Source organism: Cyprinodon tularosa, unplaced genomic scaffold, assembly GCF_016077235.1.
Source record: "Cyprinodon tularosa strain WSP-4 unplaced genomic scaffold, ASM1607723v1 ctg447, whole genome shotgun sequence".
NCBI lineage: Eukaryota > Metazoa > Chordata > Actinopteri > Cyprinodontiformes > Cyprinodontidae > Cyprinodon > Cyprinodon tularosa.
This window is the reverse complement of record NW_024039171.1, coordinates 136,857-159,645: the sequence shown is the minus strand read 5'-3', so window position 1 is coordinate 159,645 and position 22,789 is coordinate 136,857. Positions and strand designations below refer to the sequence as shown.

The window sequence follows — 22,789 nt, the reverse complement described above, 5'->3', positions numbered from 1 at the left end:
GCGTAACTTTACCGTTTTCATATGTTTTATTTTTTCAAATATCTTTTTCCCATTTTTTTAATCTATTTATTTATTTCAAATTAAATTTCACAAAATGTATCTCAATTGTTTTTTATTAAATGCTATCTTTTCCAACACACATTCTCTTCACCTCTGGGGGCGGGATTTCCTCAGCAATGAGGAGCAAAGATGCATTTCTACTGGTCGGCTGGACGTTAGTTGCATTTTTTTTTTTTTATTGCTCAAGAGTGAGAGTTTGGATTGGGCTTCAAATGGAGACGATACCATCTGTAAAATAAACTTTTAAACGAATGCAATCAGAAAAAACAAAACAAAATTTGAACCGAAACTTTTTTTTGTTTTTTGATAAGTAAGTTTCTCAAAGTGTTATTTCTGGATTGCATTTCTTTTTTATTTGCTGAACGCATTCTTTGCTAAATAATGGAACAAAGCTCACTCCATAGCCTGGTTCAGTTTCAAACACTTATGACATTTGTAGATTTATTCTTTTATTATTTATAATTTTATATTTAAGCTCTATCCTGCCGCTTCCTCAGATACCCTAAAAGCAAAATTTAAGATCACATCCGACATTTTTTTTTTTTAAATGATGACATGGCGCAACAACAATCATGGTTGCTAACGGAAACGGCATATTAATGTTTACCATCTTGATGAAGTTTAGAAATATCAGAAAAACTTATTATCTGACCTTTTTTCCTTCAGCTTTACACAGAGATAACAGATGTTAGCTTGTTTATTAGCCAGGATATCAAACCGCTGCTTCTCCTCACCATTTTAACGGGTTTTAAAATCAATTTACCTCCGTAGCAGTGAGAAATTAGCCTCTTAAAGCTCCAGCTGAGAGAAAGTAGCATGAATGGCAGGATGTGCTATCGGGTGGGATTAATGTCGCCCGCTTCTGAGGAGAAAAGCTAAAACAACATGAAGCAACGAGTTCGGATTTAGCTTCAACAAGTGCTGCTTCAAATGTCTGCATAGATTATTCGCACTTATAGTGATTATTTTCATGATTTTAGACATTCCAACACATTAAACGAACCTTTTTATTCAAACAAATGGTTAATTTTCTCTTTTTTTTTCACTAGATGAGCTTTAAGTTTGTTTTTTTCTGATCCTGATCAGGTGTTGAGGCCAGTTTAGTGACCAACCTGACAGCTTAGCTCGTCCCAAAGTTGAACAGATCGATTCATAAACAAATTCTGGGTGAAAACAGAAAAAGCTAACAAAAAAAAAAAGACTTTTTGTTGTTTTTTTTAGTGCGAATGAGTGATTGTTTGCAGCCTGGGGTTCGTGGTATCAGTCTAAATGTCGCTTTAGGGAAGAGGGCAATTTTCTGGCTCGTGATGCGCTTATTTCCTCCTTTGTATGTTTCTGGGCGCCCGGTTCCCATCAGTCTCTGCGCCGCTTCATGCTTCCCTTTGTTGATGCTCCAAGAAGGATGTTTTCCTTATCCTGGAATGCGTCTGAGCAAGACAGCATAGCTTCCATCACGGCGAACATGAGCCTTAAAGCGTCAGAACGGCTAATTATATCTGTGATAGGAGCCTGATGCTGTCTGAGCTCATTTAGTTTGCTTTTTAGAACCAGACTATTTCTAATAAAGGAATCAGAGAAGAGAGCAGGAAGCAGGAGTTTATTTCCCCCCCCCCCCCCCCCCCCCCCCCCCTCCGCTGTGACCGGGGGCCTGAAAGTGAGAACTGAAAGGAGTGTTTGTTTATGTGTGAGTGTTCACCCTGGCTTCCTTTATGAGAATCATTTCCTTGTTATGGTAAATCTTTAGCGAAGCCGCTCAGAGCGTGAGTGGGACGACCGTGAGATCACAGCCGCTGCCGCCGCGCCGCGCCGGCCGCTGTGAATGTTCTGCTACAGCGAGCCCAGGCTGGAAATCGTTGAATGAACTTCCTGCTCAGGTTCTAGGAAACTGAGCAGGATTATAAAGCAAACATATAGTTAGCATGAAGGTTCTACTTAGAAAGCTACATCAGTCCTTCTGTTTTTACTCTTTTTTTAACCTGAATGTTTGAAAAAAATATAAAAAACTCTTATGAACAATTCTGTTCCAATCAACCTGTTCTTCTCTGCCAGATGGAACCAATTAAAAACCAGCAGGGTCCCAATAAAGAAAACCATCAACCAGTTAAAGTCTGGAGACATTTTTAATTATAATCTGTTACTTTAAACAGAATTTAACACTGAAATAAAATGAGGTGTTTATGAATCCATTTTATACAATGATTTTTTTAATAAAAAAAAAAGAAAAATAGAAAAATATTCCATTTTAAAATCTAAATCAAAATCTAGATCACAGATTAGCGGTCCAGATCCGGACCCAACCTATGGAAGAGGATTAGGGCCACTGACAAAAATAAAAAGGTAACTGATTTTTTTATTTTATTTCAGTTTACCATGGGAAAAAAGTCAGAATTCTGAGAAAAAAGTCAGAATTCTAAAAATAAAGTCAGAATTCTGAGATTAAAGTCAGAATTCCGAGATTAAAGTCAGAATTCTGAGATTAAAGTCAGAATTCTGAGATTAAAGTCAGAATTCTGAGAAAAAAGTCAGAATTCCGAGAAAAAAGTCAGAATTCTAAAAATAAAGTCAGAATTCTGAGATTAAAGTCAGAATTCCGAGATTAAAGTCAGAATTCTGAGATTAAAGTCAGAATTCTGAGATTAAAGTCAGAATTCTGAGAAAAAAGTCAGAATTCTGAGAAAAAAGTCAGAATTCTGAGAAAAAAGTCAGAATTCTAAAAATAAAGTCAGAATTCTGAGATTAAAGTCAGAATTCCGAGATTAAAGTCAGAATTCTGAGAAAAAAGTCAGAATTCCGAGAAAAAAGTCAGAATTCCGAGAATAAAGTCAGAATTCTGAGATTAAAGTCAGAATTCTGAAAAAAAGTCAGAATTCCGAGATTAAAGTCAGAATTCTGAGAAAAAAGTCAGAATTCCGAGATTAAAGTCAGAATTCCGAGATTAAAGTCAGAATTCCGAGAATAAAGTCAGAATTCTGAGATTAAAGTCAGAATTCTGAAAAAAAGTCAGAATTCCGAGATTAAAGTCAGAATTCTGAGAAAAAAGTCAGAATTCCGAGATTAAAGTCAGAATTCCGAGAATAAAGTCAGAATTCTGAGATTAAAGTCAGAATTCCGAGAATAAAGTCAGAATTCTGAGATTAAAGTCAGAATTCTGAGAAAAAGTCAGAATTCCGAGATTAAAGCCAGAATTCCGAGAATAAAGTCAGAATTCTGAGATTAAAGTCAGAATTCCGAGAATAAAGTCAGAATTCTGAGATTAAAGTCAGAATTCTGAGAAAAAAGTCAGAATTCCGAGATTAAAGTCAGAATTCCGAGAATAAAGTCAGAATTCTGAGAAAAAAGTCAGAATTCCGAGATTAAAGTCAGAATTCCCAGATTAAAGTCAGAATTCTGAGATTAAAGTCAGAATTATGAGAAAAAAAGTCAGAATTCCGAGATTAAAGTCAGAATTCCGAGAATAAAGTCAGAATTCTGACTTTTTTCCCATGTTAAACTGAAATAAAATAAAAAAATCAGTTAACTTTTTTTTTTTTCAGTGGCCCTAATCCTCCTCCGTACCAACCGGATTTAAAACATCTATAAATTACTGCATGTTGTTCGACAACAGTGTCTTATTTCAGTTGCTCCTCTTCTCCTGTTAATACGGTAAAGCCCTGGGGAGCGTCTGGCTCCAGGCTGCACGTGATCCAAATGAGCCAATGAGCTGTCAGTCTGGGTTGCTGCTGCTGCTACTTTTAGACACAGCAGGCAAACCTGTGGCAAGCCGGGCGATGGGAAAGAAGGAGAAGACGATGAGAAAAAGAGAGCAGAGAAAGTGTGGACTGCTGGAAGAACTGCGGTGAACTGGTGAAAGAAAAGTGAAATGGCGTGCTCAAAGATGACCCTGCACATTTAGAGGATGTTTGGCTCAACCTGCTGCTGTGAAGCAGGATTCTCCACCATGAACAGAATCAACAATAAATCTGGATCCAGGCTCAAAATGAGCTCCTTGATATGTGCTTGAGAATGGCTTAGTCTCCGGTTAAACCCAGGTTTAAAGCCTTGCAGGGCAGCCTAAAGCCCACTGCCAACATTCTCCTCCTCATCATCAGAGCATCATTATTTAACATATAGAAATGGAAATCTAGCTTTTATTGTCGTCATAGAAACATGACGAAATGATGCTTCTGTCACATCCATGTCACAAAGGAAAAAATAGAATTGCAGAAACATAATTATAATAAAATAATAAAAACTATATATATTCTGTGTAAATAAAATAATGCACATTCAAATAGAGCCCTAAAAGTTTTTTGAGCACCTTTTATTAAAGTTTCAAAGAATTATAAGAATTTTCTCTGAATAAAGAGCATAGAGTCCCTCCCCCACCTGTTTCTGAACATTGCTGTAGAGCTGGCTACATGGATTTCTGCTTATTTGACATCATGCTTTTTTAAAGACATAAAACAGTTCACATATTTTTTTACTTTTTTGTTTTATATATTTAGTTTCTAATGTAACAGTTTGAGTTTGCTTGTGATAAATTAAAGTGATATATTTAGCAATATGTTTATTCTGCCGTCATTTGTCTCCGTAAGCTGAGACATGTGGCATTAATAACAAAGCGAAGGTTATAGAGCGATCGCAGTCGACTCTCTAAGAACTTTTCTGTCGGCCGTTGTCCTGAATTCCCCTCCAGGCTCCTTCGCTCCATTATTGCTCAAGTGGCAGGAAGTTTGAGCAATAAGGGCCGCATCATTTGGCTGGATCCTGGAAGACGCAGAGCAGAAGAAGGGGAAGCGGACACCGTGTTTGACGACACTAACGCTAATGTCCCGAGTCATGCTGGCGTCAGATGTCACCTGGAGGCGTGCGGTAACCTTTGACCTTTGTTTTCTGCAGGGGATGTCCTGTATGAGCTGCTGCAGCACATACTGAAGCAGAGGAAGTCCAGCGTGTTTTGCCCGTCTGCTTACTTTCCCGGGAACTCGTTTCACTCGCTACCTGACGGCGCGGTGCAGCACCTGAAGCTGGAAGGTCAGTCCTCCCGCTTTCTGCTTCACATGATGCAAACATGGAGACTATTTTTAATTTTCTATGAACTGGAATATTTATATTTCTACATTTTCTTGCTATAAACATAAAGTTTATCATCTATAGCGTTACCAATTACTCTTCTATTACCTTTAAATTCATAATATTTGTGACATTAGCTCAGCTAAACTCAAACTTTATTTATAAGGCACATTTAAAACAACTGTAGAGATGACATGGTTGCAGGAAATAAGGTAAAATACAGAAACTCAAGACAATAAAATAGAATAAATAAAAAAAAATGTATAACGATTTACTGTTGAAGACAAAAATGTGTTCGGAAATTATTTTATCAACAATTTTGTTCCATTATTGTTGCAAAGAACAGATTTTTTTTCTCTTAATCAAAATTTGAAGGAAAAAAAACAATGGAGACATTTTGGAAAAATGTCTTAATTGAAAAAAAATGTGATTTGAAGACTTTATTTTATTCTATTGTTATTCATAATTTTTTTCTTCTGATTTTTTAAATATTTTATTATAAAGATTTATTTTAAATTTTTTTATTCATGTTGCGGTTCAGGAATTGGCTTATTTTCCAGTTTACCTTTTAGGGGGCGGGCCTTCCTGTGGAGTGAGAAGCTAAAACATATTTCTATTGGTCTGCATTAAAGTTAAGCAGCTGTTTTAAACTTATGATCAATTAAACGCCTTCTGAAAAGAACGCTATCCGGGAAACTTAATCTGAAAAATACGTTTTTGAAAGAATACAATTGTATTTGGGATTTTTTTTTTTTTAAATAGACTTTGCAAAAAAAATAGTCCATAAAAGCAAAATATGGAAAATAAAAAAATTTAAAAACCTTCCTGTTTTTTTTTTCAGATGTCATTTTTTTAAAATTTCATGTCTGTATTTTTTTTTTTTTATTTCCATTAACAAAACATTTTCTTTGCTTGCAACAAATTTAGAACAAAATTAACTCCATACTTCATTTTCATTAATGATTAGAATTAATTATTTTTTAAATCGTTCTGAATCTAAGCTAGTTTTAGCTAGCTTACTTTGAACCTCCTGCTGCTTTTTTATGAAAACATCTTGATATTGATATTGATTGTGAGCTAAAAGTCGTCGTTTTTAAAGTATTTTGTAACATCTATGCTGCTTGATTCTACTTTTTAATAGTAGATTTTATGTTGTGGCTAACTAGCTATGGCGCTAATTCCTACGTACACAGTTGGTTTTAGCTAGCTTCCTCTCATCCTCTTACTGCTACATCATTGATTCAGTGAGGAAGAATAATAAATCCAAAGTAGTTTTTTTAAGCCTTTATTTTAAACCTCCATGCTGCTTAAACCTGATTTTTTTCAATAAGCACAGATATTTTTGTAGCTTAGCAGCCTCAGAGAGATTTCAGAGCTAATCTTCAGTTTTAGATTCAAACTTGGCGTCAGAGTTTTATTTTAAAGGATAAACATCTTTAAAAGTCATTAAATCATTTCCTGTCCTTTAAACCTGACCTGAACTTTCTAAGCCGGTGGTAAAAAGTACCGGTTTGGTTTTAAAGTCGTTCTGGCAGCATCTTTTGTTCGCCCTCAGAAAGATGCTATGTTATTATTATAAAGTTTCAGAAAACATCAACCTGCTAAAACTTTGTCCTTTAGTGGCTGAGATTTAGTTGTCAACAACGGGGCCGTTTAATCGAAGGTATGACGCCATAAAAGGCAAGATAAAGGAAAAGTGAATCAATAAGGTTTAAATAGTCGAGCAAACAGGGGAAATTAAAGGAAAGCAGTTTGTTAAATGAGAAGAGAGTCTGATTCCAGCACCTGGTTGGTTGCATTTAAGGAAGTGCTGCAGCGTCTGGTGAAATACCTGAAGCTGCTTCCTGGGTGGGGCTGAGAAAATGTGCAGCTATCAGATCGGCCCGAGCCGTGATGTTGACAGTCCGACCTGCTCCACCAGGAAGTGCTGCTTTGGTTAAACAATGAAAGGTGCATGCAAAGCGGCTGCGGGGAGTTCCTGCTTTGTTTGGAAAGGTTGTTTGTTTTTTTTGTCTAGGAGGCCAAATGATGCGCAGTACGAGGTTTTCAGGAAAGGCGACGTCATGTCAGATCATTGAGGAGGCGGCAGCCTTATTTTAGTGATCAAGAGCATCTATTAGTTTTCATCCCCACCAAGAAAAACAAAACAAAACAAAACACTGAATATCCTAAAGAGGAGTTCAGAGATCATTTGATACCAACCAGCTAGAAGTTTGTTAAACCTCTGAGGGCAGAGATATGATTGAAAATGAGCACTCACTGGTACTAATTCATTACCTCGTTTTAAGCTAACTTCCCCTTTATTCCTTGCATCCTTCCTTTAGCCCCCCCCTTTTTAGTCCCTTGTCTCCTTGCTTCCTCCAACTGCACCCTTTATATGTATACAATCCTTACTTTTGTCCTTCCTTTCTTTACTCCTTCTTTCCTTTCCTTGTCTACAGAGTGAACTCTATTCCATTATTGTGGCAAGGAACATATTTTGTAAAATAGAATTATAACGTAAAAATATATCCAGAAATTAAACTCATTAATTAAGAAAAAGGTTTTAACCATATTTAATCATTAATTATTCTATTCCTTTTTCTCTTTTTATTACATTGTGAACTTTGTTTTTCAAATTGTTTTATTTTTCGAATTCTAGTGTTTTTAAATTGTTTCCCAGATCACATTATTGCCAGTGCATGCCTAATAGAAACACTAACAAATATAAATAACATCCAGCAGACCAATAGAAATAGGTCTTCACTCCAGAGGAAATCCCGCCCCCAGAACTGAAGAAAATTTGCGCTATAAAACGCAATTTGAAAGCTAGCATAAGCCAGACGGATACGAGGAGTTCAATTCAGTTCGTACACGGCTTCAATCTGGGAATCCTCCTGTAGAAAAATGGAGGGACACTCGTTAATATTCTTCCAGCTGATTGGGCTCCTGCCTCCCAAATTTCTTTTGAACGCGCAAACTTACCCGTCCAAAAAGGCAAAACTTGCGTTCTTTTGTTTGTTTTTCAAAAAGAATCAGAAGGTATTCCAGGTGAAACCGAAGCAGCCATGTTTGTTTTGCTTCAGCATTCCGCCTCTTGATGACATCATCTTATTGGTCCAAAACATTTCCGGATCGAGGCGGAACGCTTCGGTTGGCTTCTGGCAAGATATCTTTACGGGAGTCTCTTAATCCAGAAATCATGTGAAAATTCATCTTGCTTGCGAGGTCATTAGAAAACAAAAACATTCGTAAAACTGAAAAAAAATTTCGACGTTTTATTTCTAGATTGCATTTTTTTTGTTTCCATTTACCAAACATATTTTTCCCTGTAACAATTATGGAACAAAGTTCACTCCATACAGGTGGTTTAGTTCTTCCTGTATTCCTTCCGTCTTTCCTTCCTCCTGGCAATCTTCCTTCCTTATTCCCTCGCTTCCTGTCTGTAGTCCTCATCTCCTCTCTCATCATTTCCTTCCTTTACTCCTCTTGTCCTTCGTGACTCAATCATGACCAACCCAGAGGTAAAAAACGGTAGACTAATAGCAACATTTAGACATGGCTTCAACAGTTTCACAGTTTTTTTCCACATTTTCTAAAATTAGCCCCGCTAACAGACAAAAGGGATTAAATAAATTTAGATGTGAGATCATTTGGTTTATTTTTGGATCTCCATGATTTATTCACCAAAAACGAAGGAAGACAGCGGGGAAATTTTTCCTCTTCGTCTCACAGAAGAGTCAAACTTTACTGAAAGTGTTCCTCCGTTCACGAGGAGACGAGTGTGAAAAAGCCAGGCTGAGATTTTCTGGCAGAAGACTTTGGGTGTTTCTGTTCCAGGAAGACGCATGTCCACACCTGAAGGTGTGACCTCCGCCTGTTGGAAGACACTCCCATGGAGACACTCTCTCTGAGCTCAGCCTCACCTAAACGCCTAACCTGCTCTAATGCTTTAAAGGAATAGTACACCCAAAACATGATTAGCCTTCATTTTCTACTCACCCCCATGCTGAACAACACTCTGGAGTACTTTTTTGATATCTCAAATGCATCTGGAGATCTGGGAGGCTTCTTGCTGTCTGCTGACATTCAAATAATGGAGGTCTATGGCGCCCGAGGCAGAAAGGTCCATAAAAGTCCACAAAAAACGTGTCAATATTCCTCCATACTGCTCGTCCAATGTATTCCAAGTGTCCTGAGTGGGTAGCGTCCATAATTTACTCGAAACGAAGTCATTTAGAATGTTTTTAGAGCATAAACAGTAGTGTATAGGATTTCCTAAAAGCGCGTTCACGAGTCTACGGAAACCGCGGCAGACCAAACCAGATGAAAGTGCGCATTCACTGCTGCTCTGCCGATAATGCAAGCGTAGAAGAAGAAATGTGCTGCTTACCTGTGCAAAGAAAGAAACAACGAAAGAAAAATGTCTGAGGACTTCAGTGTTGAGGAAGAGCATGAGTTCTTTGCCGAGCTGAATGCGCACTTTCATCTGGTTTGGTCTGCCGCGGTTTCCGTAGCGTCGTGAACGCCCTTTTAGGAAATCCTATACACTACTGTTTATGCTCTAAAAACATTCTAAATGACTTTGTTTCGAGTAAATTCTGCATGCTACCCACTCAGGACACTTGGAATACATTCGACGAGCAGTATGGAGGAATATTGACACGTTTTTTGTGGACTTTTATGGACCTTTCTGCCTCGGGCGCCATAGACCTCCATTATTTGAATGTCAGCAGACAGCAAGAAGCCTCCCAGATCTCCAGATGCATTTGAGATATCAAAAAAGTACTCCAGAGTGTTGTTCAGCATGGGGATGAGTAGAAAATGAAGGCTAATCATGTTTTGGGTGTACTATTCCTTTAAGATCAGTCCTGCTCCAGCTTGGTAAAGATTTCTAAAGAAAAGGACAAGTTCAGCCTCACAGTGAAACGACGGCGACATCTAGTGGAAACTTTGGGTACTTGAATCCAATTTACAGGAAATCAGATTCAAATAATGAAAATTTTTTACATTTCTAAATGTTTAAAAAAACAATCCATGATGAGGAAGTTAATTAAAATATTAGAATCACTTCAGGCTTTCTTCCTCCTAGGATATTTTTCCATCAGAGATCAAATATTTTCCAATTATTCCTGCTTTTGAATTTGCACGTAAATTCTGCAGAATTGAATGTTCAGATTATTTCGGATAGAAACACAAACTTCCTGATGGAGATATTACTGACGATAGAGTATGTCACTGGATACATATTTATTTAATAAATATTCACATATAGGGACTATCTATGAAATAAAACCATAGAAATAAATAGATGTAACCTGTATTTATTTTATGTTAAGTTATTAAAGGGCACTTTTATGTTATTAAATTCTCCATCAAATAACCAGAAATACATTTGAAATGATAAATAACATATTTACATTTTATTGTTTATTTTAATATTATTATATTTACCTTATTTAATATGTGTAAATAAATAAAGAGTGAAATAATTATATGTATTTTTATTGACGTATTTTACAAATCTAAAGCTGGAATCTTTAGAAAGCCTTAATGATGAATGAAATGGAAATCATATAATCCAAGTGGGGAAAACTTTTATTTTATTTTTCATTACCTGTTGTTCTAATATGAGGCTGTTTAATAGCTAAAGGTCTAAAAATCTATAAATGTGTAAATCTTTATTAACTAAGGATTTTGGCTCAATACAGCAATTAAGATGATATTTCAATGAGATTATTATTTTTGGTCCTTAAAACAAGAAAGAGGAGAACAAAGTTGTTCTTTTCTAAATATAATTTCAATTCTATTCAGTTTATTTCTATAGCTCCAATTCACATCATGTCATCTCATGTCACTTTACACCAGAACATCCAGTCAGATTGATTCAAAGTTTTCTATCTAAGGAAAACCAGCTGATTGCATCGACTCATTGACTCTTCAGCAATCCCTCACACTAAGCATGATTGTAGCGACAGTGGAGAGGAAAAACTCCCTTTGAACAGGAAGAAACCTCCAGCAGAACCAGGCTCAGTTTATCTTATTTCACTGGCAAATATTTACCTGCTCAAATTAAGGGAAAATACAGTTATAAAAAAAGGCTTGCTCATATTTCAGTTTTTGCAGTGTAATTGGATCTTTTGAGTAACAGCTAAAGTAACATTGCTAATTGGAAGACTGTGTTTAATCATCAGTGTTCAATAAAAGTAAATTAAGCCTTAATCATCTGCTATGTTAAAATGTTTTAGCTTTTAAGAATTAAACTTATACTTTTTAATGTAAAAAGTGAAATATGAGTAATTTGTTCTTAAAATAAATGTATTTCCCCTTGTTTTGAACAGTCAGTATTAGCTAACTTAATGGGGTGATGTTTAAAATAAGAAAAAACAACTTTATTATCTTATTTTAGGTAGATAATATCTAAATCTGTTATTTTATGATGCATTAAAATGTAGAGTTGCTTCGAACGTTCTGTCGTTTGTTATATTTTTCACCCATGAACGTTGCAATGTTTACCTGAGCAATGCATGCTGGGTTGATGATGCGTTTATGTCGTATTGAGCTGGAACCTTCAGAGTGATAACAGGAAGGCTAACATTAGCAGAGCTGTTTATTATCTTATTCTGCTTAACTGGTGTAAAATTAGACAATGAAACTACATCACTGCCTTAAAGTTATCATAAAACAAGCTAATGTGATCTGCTGTTTACTGTATTAGCTAGAGCTAACACCGTTAGCAGAGGCTAACATGAAATCAAAATCATATCTTAGGATAATGAATGACCGTTTAAAGGATCAGTTAAGCATGTTCCAGATGCTAACCGCTAACAGCCTCCGTTAGAAACTGGAGCTCTATGTAGCATAGCGCTCCATCTGGGTTAGCATCTGCTAGCAGCAGCCACACAAACACCAGCTTCTTCCTCCTCATCTTCATCACCTCTTGTTATTCCTTCCTTCTCCTCATCCTCTACGCGCTTCAGGTCACGCTGAACGTTTTAACGTTACTCGTCGTTGTTTAAGCTAACGCTACAGGAGCTAGCCTGCACACGATATCTGTGTGAAAATATTTTATTTAAATGTGTTAAAACTAAACAGCTAACATTACTTTTAGTGTTTTGTTGAAAGCAAAAGTGGAATAAATATTTTTCAAATACAATCTTTTGTTTTAACTTAATCTAATTAGCTCATAATTAATAATCGTTTTATTAGCAGATCGTCTTATTAGGCTGCTCAGTTTAAGGGAAAATAGTCTTATTTTAAGAGGTTTTCTTAATTTAGTTTAGTTTTTGCAGATTATCTGTCAGAGTTTAACATGAAAACGATGAATGATGAACCTGACGGGCGCCGCGGTCGGCCGGACTGAAGGACGCGTCTCACAGCGCCGCCTTCATGTTTATAAAGTTGTTTTTTCTATGATAGAGAATCTTTGTAACAGCTAAAATGTCTGCCTCCTCAGAGACGGTACGGCGGGCCCCACGTGGTACAGAACCCCTCCCCCAGAACCCCCCCACCATCGAGCTACGGCACCGCCGCTCTCGCTCCCGCTCCCCCCACAACTCGGCTCCAAGAAGATCCCCTTTGGAGCCCAACCGCCCTCGGTCCGCCAGCGAGGACCCCCTCCACACCTTCTCCCAGCTGCCTGACAGCAACCACCACCTACCAGAGGAGATGTACCCCCTGTCCGTGTCTCCGGCGGCACCCAACGGCCCCTGCGCCACGCCCAGGGAAGCCCCCAGCCCCGGGGTCCAGGAGGCGGGCCCTCCTCGCGTCATCCAGCTCATGCCCAGCACCATCCTGAACCCTCTGCTCCTCAGCCCAAACAGAGTGGTGGGCGGCGGCGGCATGGACTTCAGGCACAGCCGCGGCGGCCCCCACTCTCAGGCGGTGATGGAGAACGGCCGCGAAGGCAAAGTCCACGTCCACCATCACCAGCTGCAGCAGCAGCATCTGCTGCAGCAGCAGCAGCAGGAGGAGGCGCTCTACAGGAACCACGTCATCATGCCCGTGTCTCCTCCTGAGGAGCAGCAGATGCCCATCGGGCGGATAGCAGGTGAGACCCTCAGGACGCCGTCCCGCCTCCGTCCTTTGATCCGCAGCGAAGCTCTGACTTCCTCCTGTCCTCTGTCTGCAGACTGCAGGCTGCTGTGGGACTACGTCTACCAGCTCCTGTCAGACAGCCGGTACGAGAACTACATCCGCTGGGAGGATCCCGACAATAAAGTCTTCCGCATCATGGACCCCAACGGCCTGGCCAGGCTCTGGGGGAACCACAAGGTTTGCTTCCCCCTTTCCTTCCTCCCCTCACCCACTTCCTGTCCTTTCCTCCTCTTCCTTGCTGCTTATTTTCTCTAGGAGCAGAACTTTACATGCAGTGGCCACGCCCCCCCCCTGGCCTCCCTATTGGCCTTGCCAGTGTTGGGAAAGTTCTCTTTCTACGTGAACTAGTTCAAAGTTCAGTTCACACATTTTAAAATGAACTAGTTCAGTTCATAGTTCATAATTCAAAATTTTGAACTAAGTTCACAGTTCCTAAAAATGAACTAGTTCATAGTTCTTTTTTTTTCATATATTGCTCAATTACACCATAGCCTACTGTAGAACCACAGACAGCAATTATTTTATCAGTTGTAACACTGAAACTGTGCGTCAGATTTCATCTTCATATCCAGTTTTGAATCCTTATCCAACCAGGGTTTACATTAGCATGGAGGGGACAGCATTTCCCCATTGTTGCTTTAACGCTTTGTTGCTGTCCATTCACTTCACACTAGTAGCAGCTGCAGCTTTCACCCCTACAGTATATTCTCAAAAACATCAGGAAAAATGTGCTGCTTGAATGGTCTTTTTATGAGGAAATATTGAAAGAAAAACAGGAAAGTAGTTGTCAAGGTGCAAATGTTTTTTTTATTTTAATAATTTTTTCCATTTGAAATTCCATTTCAATACATACTAAAAAGGAATACTGGAATCCTGGAAAATTATACCAGGCAGGTTTAACAAACAAGTTACATGGATAGTAAAACCCTCAAGAACAGGGGTCTTCTATGTTTTCCAGACCAAGGACCCCCAAACTGATGGCGAGATGGAGCGGGGACCCCCTAACTATATATATTGTATGAAATTCTGTCCTATAGTCACTCTATTACAGATGGAGTAATGTAAAGAAATTAATTTCTCCCTGGGATTATTAAAGTTTTTCTGATTCTGATTCCTGGTTGTTGTGAAGGAAACGGTGCCCAGCTTGAAAGAGCTCCTGTGTGTCGCTGAATGTGAGCATTGATGACTGAAAGACATCTTTTGTCTCCATTTATCTGTTTACTAGTGTGTTGATTTCATGTTAATGAGTATTTAAAGACATTTCAATTAGTGGGGGGAAAAAATGCAGGGGGAATATAAAAATATCAACTAACCATGCAGACCCTCATGCAGTACCTCCGTAGACCCCCTAGGGGTCGCGGATCCCCTGTTGAAGACCTCCGCTCAAGAAGATTTGACTAACACAAACTGAGGGACCAGGCTGAGGTAGGAATTTAAGGTTACTCAAGTGCGGATTTTTTTACTGAAAGCCGGCGGGCAAACTTGTTGCCATCATCCTCACCGACCACCTGGTCATAAACCTGTTTTAAGTGATCATACTGCTGCTTTGTCGCCTCCACGGTCGCCTCCATGCTGCTGTGGCTTCCACACGGCATTTTGTTTTGATGACGCACGCGGCTGTAGGCTACGACGCTGGTAGCTGGTGTTGCCAGATTGGGTGTTTTTCCCTCTACATATTAAGGCCTGTTTACGGTGTGATTTAGAGGGGTTTCGCCTGGAGGGCTCTATAGAAATCTGGCAACCTATTGAACGGAGTTGAACTGAGAGAGCGTGCCGTTCACAGACACCAGAATGAACGAGTTCACAATAACGTTCATCAGGCAGTAATGCAGTACGTTCAGTTCACGTTCGCCCAAAATATGAACGAGTTCATGAACTTTCGTTCAATGAACGCGTTCAGGCACAACACTGGGCCTTGCTACTGGCCTCCTTACTGGCCTCCCTACTGGCCTACGTTCTGACGGCGCGCAGCAGGAGCAGCTAAAACGCGCATTCTGCTTAAATATTTATGCTTGTACAAGTTTAGTTCTGACGCGCGGCCGAAGCATCTTTGCTGCTCTAGCTGCGTGGTGCTAAAATGGGTCTGATGCACGGTGGGCGGAGCTACTCTATCCTTTCTCTGCCTGGAACAATGGCGGCTATATTAGCTGTGATCAGCGGGTAAAAAGTAGTTAGAATCTATGTTGAAGTGAGAAAGTCCTCCTGAAAACATGGTCTGTGCAGTCAGTTCATCCAGATTACCATCCTGCCTTCAAAGATTATTTCTCTGTGGGAGCCGCTCAGACCCCCACATACCGGTGTAGGTAAGAGATTGACTCGGGCTGCCAGATTGACTCGGGGGGCCTGCGCCTTTTGATGACGTCACAATACATAATTGTTTTAATGTTTGCACAATTGCGCAAAACATTTTGATTGGTCTGGACAGCTTACTAAAGTAATTATAGCGGGGTGTAGGTTTTATTCGAAAGCGGAATTGCGGTTTGTAAACGGACAATTTTACGAAGAAATTCTCCATGGTCCCTGCGCCTTCCGATGACGTCACCGAATTCGCCATGGGCCTTGCGCGTCCCGATGACGTCACATGATTATGGCAACGCCACTCAAACAAACTACATTGAGCCCGCAGTCTGCATTTGTAACGAGAATAAATTCAGGAGAATGAAGCTAAAGGGATACAAAAAATAAACTTGTAATATTACAAAAACAAAAATACTACGAATACAAAGTAGATTCAGAGATTAAAGTCCCTCTGATACTGTTTAAGTGACTGAGAAACTGCAGATTTGCCACATTTAAGATGGCGGACGCTCTGACGCATCTCAGCATAGGCAGATCCCGCCCAATGACACGTCTACGTCATATAATGTCTGTGGTTTGCGCGGACACGCAAAACATTGTGATTGGTCCGGACAATTTAATGAAAAATTAATGTTTTAATGTATTATAGGTATTTGGTCAATTAACGGACAGCGCCAAACGATTACCGTTTATTGGCTAAATAAAATAGATTTGTGACAAATAGAGACCGCGGGCGCAGTGTAGTTTGTTTGAGTGGAGTTGCCATATCGTTACGAGTGGCGTTGCCATATAGTGACGGGCGGAGTTGCCATATTATGACGTCATCAAAAGGCGCAGGCCCCCGAGTCAATCTGGCAGCCCGAGTCAATCTGGTACCTACAGCGGCTGGAAGTAGATGTTAGCGTTTTTCAGGTCTGTGCTACAAACTGCAGGCAGCAGGATAATAAAAGCCAACATATTCTGCCGGCAGGTTTCTACCTTTGAAGTTAATTTAGGCGTTAATAAACTGTTTCAGAGGAGTGATCATAGCGCTCTGCATCAGCAGTGCTGCGTCTGACTCCCTGCCAGCTCCCAGATCAGCTTCTCTCATTGGTTGATGCGGCGCGTCCAGCAGCTAAAGTTACATTTTTCCAGCAGCTGCTGCTGCTAACGCGCCTCAGATGCTCAGAAGCTCATGAGGCGTCGCTGCTCCTGCTTCTCTAAACGCTGCAGGATCTTCTGCTGCACCTTGATGCTCGTCAATTATTAACTTAGCATGTCAGTGTATTCTCATTATCATTTCGTACGAAATCGTACAAAAAGTTATGCACCGTAATTTCGTACGTTTTAGACGTTTTTTTCGTCACATTTCGTGGTATTTTTACGTCTTGCCTCGAGACAAGATATCCTCGCGCATCTTACGCACCATTCAATAACATACAATTTAACACACAATTAACCCTAAGATACAAAACAGCAAGCAACCTAGTGAGAGACATCAAGAAGTAATTATTGCACGGTTTTTCCCAGTTTTACAACCGTCCGCGGATCTGCTTTTTCGAGGAAAAACGTCCAAAACGTACGAAATTACTGTGCATAACTTTTCGTAGGATTTCATACGAACTGATAATGAGAATAAGTTGAGCATGTTAGCCAGCTGCTTCTCTCGCGCAAACGTAGGTTCATCATTAGCTGTTAGTTTGTGTCGTTGGACAGATAACTCTGTATTTCAGGTGTTTGTTGTGCTGTTAGGAGCTGATCTACAGTGATGACATCACAGAACCGTAAATCAGACACTACAAACAGCCTGAGCACCACCGTTTATTCCTAAAATGATTTCACCCTATTTATCTCAATGAAATATTCTTAATTCAATCATTTATTCTTTGAACTGTCCAAATTAGCCAACGAAGAACCCGCCTTAAACCAAAAGTCCTATTTTTTTTAAAGTCTCACACAGAGAAACAGACAGAGTGCTGATGGCAGAATGAGATTATTTAGAATATAAGTCATAAATAAACAGCATCTTCTCTCCAACAGTCAGTCCATGACATCCATGACTTAAAAGAAAAGGCAAGCGTGTAAAACAAAAAACTCTGACAATATTGCTCTCATTATTGTTTAGTGATTTTTCAGACATGATGTCAGTCAGAGTCTGTGCTGCTAAATAGTGAGCAATGAATGAACCTTTAGGTTGGAAGGATTCATTTGTTCATCACTACAAGGCAGAGAAGGAACTCTGGATGTTTACCAGCTGCAGCCTTTCAGCCAGCTGACCGACTGCTGACAGGCTGCTTATGAAGGATGGGAGGCAGGTGGGGGGAATGAGGCGTAATTAGACTGAGCAGCACAGCAGGAGCAGATCACTAATCAGCAGGAGGGAAAGAGAACACAAACCAGTAGAAAGACCAGAAACATGTTACAGATATAGAGATATTCTGCTAAATGTGTAAATTTAATGTTTGGCAGTTCAGGTGTTTCCATTAAATAAGAAATACAATTAAAATAACAGATTGATGCTTTTTATAACTCCTGAAAACAACATGGCAGCAGCGGATGTGAACACATGAGAGGTATCCATGTTTCAGCCACTAGTGGGCGCCATCGTCCTCCAACTGCTTCCAAAAATCGATAGAAAACACAAGTTTTTTTTTTTCTTTTTTATTGCAGTTTTTTTTCCATTTAGCAAATAAATTTAGGATAATTACATTTTGAGCTTCTTTAAGATGCCTAAAAAGAAGTGGATTTGGGTTAGGCTTAATTTATCAGTTGATTTTAAATAAAAGTCCAACTGATTCTGTTGAAGGAAACAAAAAGAGAAAATCTGAAAACAGTTTGTGGAGAGGCTGATATATATTCTGAGATTTTAGTTATAATTTTTGCTCTAATAAGGGATAAAAAAAGTCTACCTGCATTAGTTAGCTTTACCCATTATGACAAACATAATGCGAATAAGTCTAAAAATCAGTTAAAGGAATAGTACACCCAAAACATGATTAGCCTTCATTTTCTACTCACCCCATGCTGAACAACACTCTGGAGTACTTTTTTGATATCTCAAATGCATCTGGAGATCTGGGAGGCTTCTTGCTGTCTGCTGACATTCAAATAATGGAGGTCTATGGCGCCCGAGGCAGAAAGGTCCATAAAAGTCCACAAAATACGTGTCAATATTCCTCCATACTGCTCGTCCAATGTATTCCAAGTGTCCTGAGTGGGTAGCGTCCAGAATTTACTCGAAACGAAGTCATTTAGAATGTTTTTAGAGCATAAACAGTAGTGTATAGGATTTCCTGAAAGTGCGCGCCTTCGCGTTCACGACGCTACGGAAGCCGGCAGACCAAACCAGATGAAAGTGCGCATTCAGCGTCTGCTTTGCCAATAATGCAAGCGTAGAAGAAGAAATGTGCTGTTTACCTGTGAAAAGAAAGAAACAACGAATGAAAAATGTCTGAGGACTTTAGTGTTGAGGAAGAGCATGAGTTCTTTGCCAGGCTGAATGCGCACTTTCATCTGGTTTGGTCTGCCGCGGTTTCCGTAGACTCGTGAACGCGCTTTTAGGAAATCCTATACACTACTGTTTATGCTCTAAAAACATTCTAAATGACTTCATTTCGAGTAAATTCTGGACGCTACCCACTCAGGACACTTGGAATACATTGGACGAGCAGTATGGAGGAATATTGACACGTATTTTGTAGACTTTTATGGACCTTTCTGCCTCGGGCGCCATAGACCTCCATTATTTGAATGTCAGCAGACGGCAAGAAGCCTCCCAGATCTCCAGATGCATTTGAGAAATCAAAAAAGTACTCCAGAGTGGTGTTCAGCATGGGGGTGAGTAGAAAATGAAGGCTAATCATGTTTTGGGTGTACTATTCCTTTAAATCAACCAGGAAGTGACTTAATCTGCTAAAACGTGACGTCATCTCTGACCCCACAGAACAGAACCAACATGACGTACGAGAAGATGTCGCGAGCACTGAGACACTACTACAAGCTGAACATCATCAGGAAGGAGCCCGGACAAAGACTCCTGTTCAGGTACGCCGCCGTCGCTCTGCCCCGCCCCCCCTCCGATAGCGGCCCGATAACCTCCGCCTTCCATCTCCGCAGGTTCATGAAAACCCCCGACGAGATCATGAACGGCCAGACGGAGCGGCTGGAGCACCTGGAGTCGGACACAGACGAACAAATTTACATCAAGGAGGAATGTTGAGCAGGACCTCTTTACTACAACCAGCCGCCGATGCCTTTCAGACGCAGCTTCAGTTCAAAAACAAACGGACGGGGGGAGAAAAGGAACCTCTCTCAATGCCTTAGGATGATATTCTTCTGATATACTGTAAAATGATTGAATAAAAAAGTGCTTTGGTGTGTCTGAGAGCGAGCGCTCAGACGGTAGGATTTCTATTTCTGTGCTGCAGAAGCCAATCACTTGTGTTTATCTGATTTTTCTTTGGTTTTTCTTCTTTTTGTTTGTTTCTTCATGGATCAGATCTTGGAAAATTGCAATTTGTAAAAAAGCAAGCGTGCGTGTTTGAGTGAGTGTGTGAGAGGACCGTTTTCACCATGAAATAAAAACTTTTGATCAACCTTGTCATGTGCTGTTTCTTAAATATCCTCATGGTGGCAGCAGAGGGCAACTTTTGCAGAACCTTTCCCTGATGAGTTTACAGCCTCTGATTATTCAGGCTTTTTAAACTTTAACACATTTAGTAACAAAACAAAACATTTTTATTTTATTTTATTGGAATTTATTAAAATAAAATTAAAAAATAGAGCAAAAACTTACCAAAAATAGAGCAGCTAATTTAACTTTACTACCAGAAAAAATAATGACTGTACACCTGAATATTTAACATTATGTCTCCGTCCCACTATCAGCTTTGGCCACTTTTAAAGTTGAAATATTTATAATAATATATAATATAATTGGATTTGGTTAATAAAAACTATCATCTTCAGCCAAACTTTATAATTTCCTCCTTCTGAGTATCTCAAGGTTAAATGTTCAATTCTTTTCAGTTTAGGCTTATAAAAAAAAAGTTTTCCCACGCTGGCAAAAAATAATTAAACTGCTTTTGTGATTTACTACATCATATTTAGTTACTTTAATACAATTATTTTATGTCCTACCCTGCTAATATGAAAAATGTGTTAAAATAGCTTAATGTGAATGAAGTAAACGCCTAAAAATGGTTGCATTTTTTTTTTCAGTGTAAAGAAGAAGAAACAGTTCTTTAAAATGTTGCATGCTCATATTTTATGGTAGAATTGAAATAATGCAAATTAATGGTAATTTTATGTTTCTTAGACATTATATTTTGGCCCTTAAATACTTCAGACTTGTTGACAATTTTTAACACCTCTGGTTTAGAGGCTTAAAGAAGAGAAGGAAATTCAAGGCATCCATTATATGACTAATTATGGGGCAGTTATGGATTATGAGGGATCAAATTAGTAGAACTCCAATCCCTCTCAGGACCAGAATATACTGCAGCTTGATGTGTTTTACTGAAACCCGGCTGCTGGATCGTCTATCAGACCTGAGCGTCACTCCATCCAGTTTTCTAACCAAACGAGAGTTAAAGAAGGCTGGAAAACAAGGGTATGAAAACACGTCTACAGCTATCAACATCAACAAGTCATTTCACCATTAAGATGTAACCCCAGCAAGGAGATAAATGTGTCACATTTGGACATAAATAACTTTATTGGATTTCTGGATATCTAAAATATTCTTAATCTCTATCAGATGATTAATACATTTAAAAACGAAAAGCAACATTTTCCATTGTGACACTTCGGGCACCCCATAACTGCCACAGTTCCTTAAGTTAAAAAAAAGGTTTAAATATTTAATAAATTTTGAGGAAAGTCTAAGAAATAAGTGCGTTTTTAAACCTCTCTGCAATGAAACCATGAGCTTTAAAAATAGAAAGGTAAATTTGAGATTTTTTGCTGCAAACACCCAAGAAGTTTCCTTCTTATTTACACTGCAGTGTGTGCTTCCCACCAGAAGGGGGCGTAAGCCCTGCACACAGGCCAAGTACCCGCAGGTTTTGAATCATTCATTCAAACACCGCAGTTTGCTTTTGATTTCATTTAAAAATTTTAAGAAATGGTACTGATGAAATTCTACTCAGTTTATTTCTATAGCTGCAATTCGCATCATGTCATCTCAGGTCACTTTCCAGTTCACCAGATCATCCAGTCAGATTAATTCAGTTTTCTATCTAAGGAAAACCAGCTGATTGCATTGAGTCTTCAGCAATCCCTCACACTAAGCATGCTTGTAGCGACAGTGGAGAGGAAAAACTCCCTTTGAACAGGAAGAAACCTCCAGCAGAACCAGGCTCAGTGTGAGCGGCCATCTGCTGAGGCCCACTGGGGTTCAAGGAGACAGAAGCAGACATAGAAAAAGAAGCATAGATTCACAGGCGGCCCCGTCCAGGAAACACACAGCCAGGCAGACGAGCTCCGAGCCAGCTCCCATGTCAGAGGATGAAGAGAGCACATCCAGTTAGTCACAGTCAGAGAAACAGGACTACACTGGAAAACAGGCCAAGCTCCAACATCTAGAAACAAAGGTGTTGATGGCAGCAGCACAGCTGATATTTCTCTCCAGGATGGAGTCACAGCCAAACAGGAACAGACCAGATGAAGCTACTATGAGAAAAAGCAGAGAGAGCAGAACGTTAGAGATTGAACTAACAGATTCTGCAGAGTGGGAGAATAGAGATAGAATGAAGCAGAATGATGAAAAAGGAGTCCCTATGTCCTCCAGCAGTCTAAGCCTAAAGCAGCAGAACTATAGAGATAGCTCAGGATAACCTGAGCCACTCTAGAAGCTTTATCAAAAAGCTTTCTATGATTTTTATAAAGAAAAAATCATAGAAATAAAAAAATCCTACAAATAAAACGTTTATCTGTAGAAGGTAGTAAATGTTAAAAGATTACTGCAATGTGGCTGATAGATGGCGCTGACAGCTCTAACTAGATCGGTTATAATAATCTATTATTTTTGCTCAATTGGAAAATCTTCACTTCATTTCCATTATTGATGCTTAATTTCACCTTCAGGCGCCAAATCATCATCATCTTCTTCATTTTAGTCATTTTTGTGCAAACCAGTGATCAGAGCTAATTATCTGCCAGGGATAACCTCCCAGTAATCAGATTACAGGGATTCTCTCCCAGTAATCAGATTACTGGAGCGCTCCGGTGTGTCCATAAAGTTGTTGCGCGCAGAGCGGAGCTGTCAAACTGCGAAGCGCCGCTGCAGAGCTTCCACCTCCAGCGGAGCCAAACAGACTCACCG

At 39.4% G+C, this 22,789-nt stretch overlaps 1 protein-coding gene across 3 annotated transcripts in view; it reads left to right on the top strand.

Annotated features, from left to right (window-relative positions):
* Positions 1-20,061, top strand: part of LOC119793254 (transcription factor ETV6-like) — a 50,081-nt gene extending 30,020 nt beyond the window's left edge. For all 3 annotated transcript variants that reach the window (XM_038300335.1, XM_038300333.1, XM_038300336.1), the window contains exons 4-8: positions 4,939-5,073; positions 12,548-13,141; positions 13,223-13,365; positions 19,409-19,509; positions 19,582-20,061. In XM_038300335.1, coding sequence (XP_038156263.1) covers positions 4,939-5,073; positions 12,548-13,141; positions 13,223-13,365; positions 19,409-19,509; positions 19,582-19,684 — 1,076 coding nt within the window. In that variant the 3' untranslated portion in view covers positions 19,685-20,061. The remainder of the gene's footprint in view (positions 1-4,938; positions 5,074-12,547; positions 13,142-13,222; positions 13,366-19,408; positions 19,510-19,581) is intronic.
* The last annotated feature ends 2,728 nt before the right edge of the window (positions 20,062-22,789 follow it).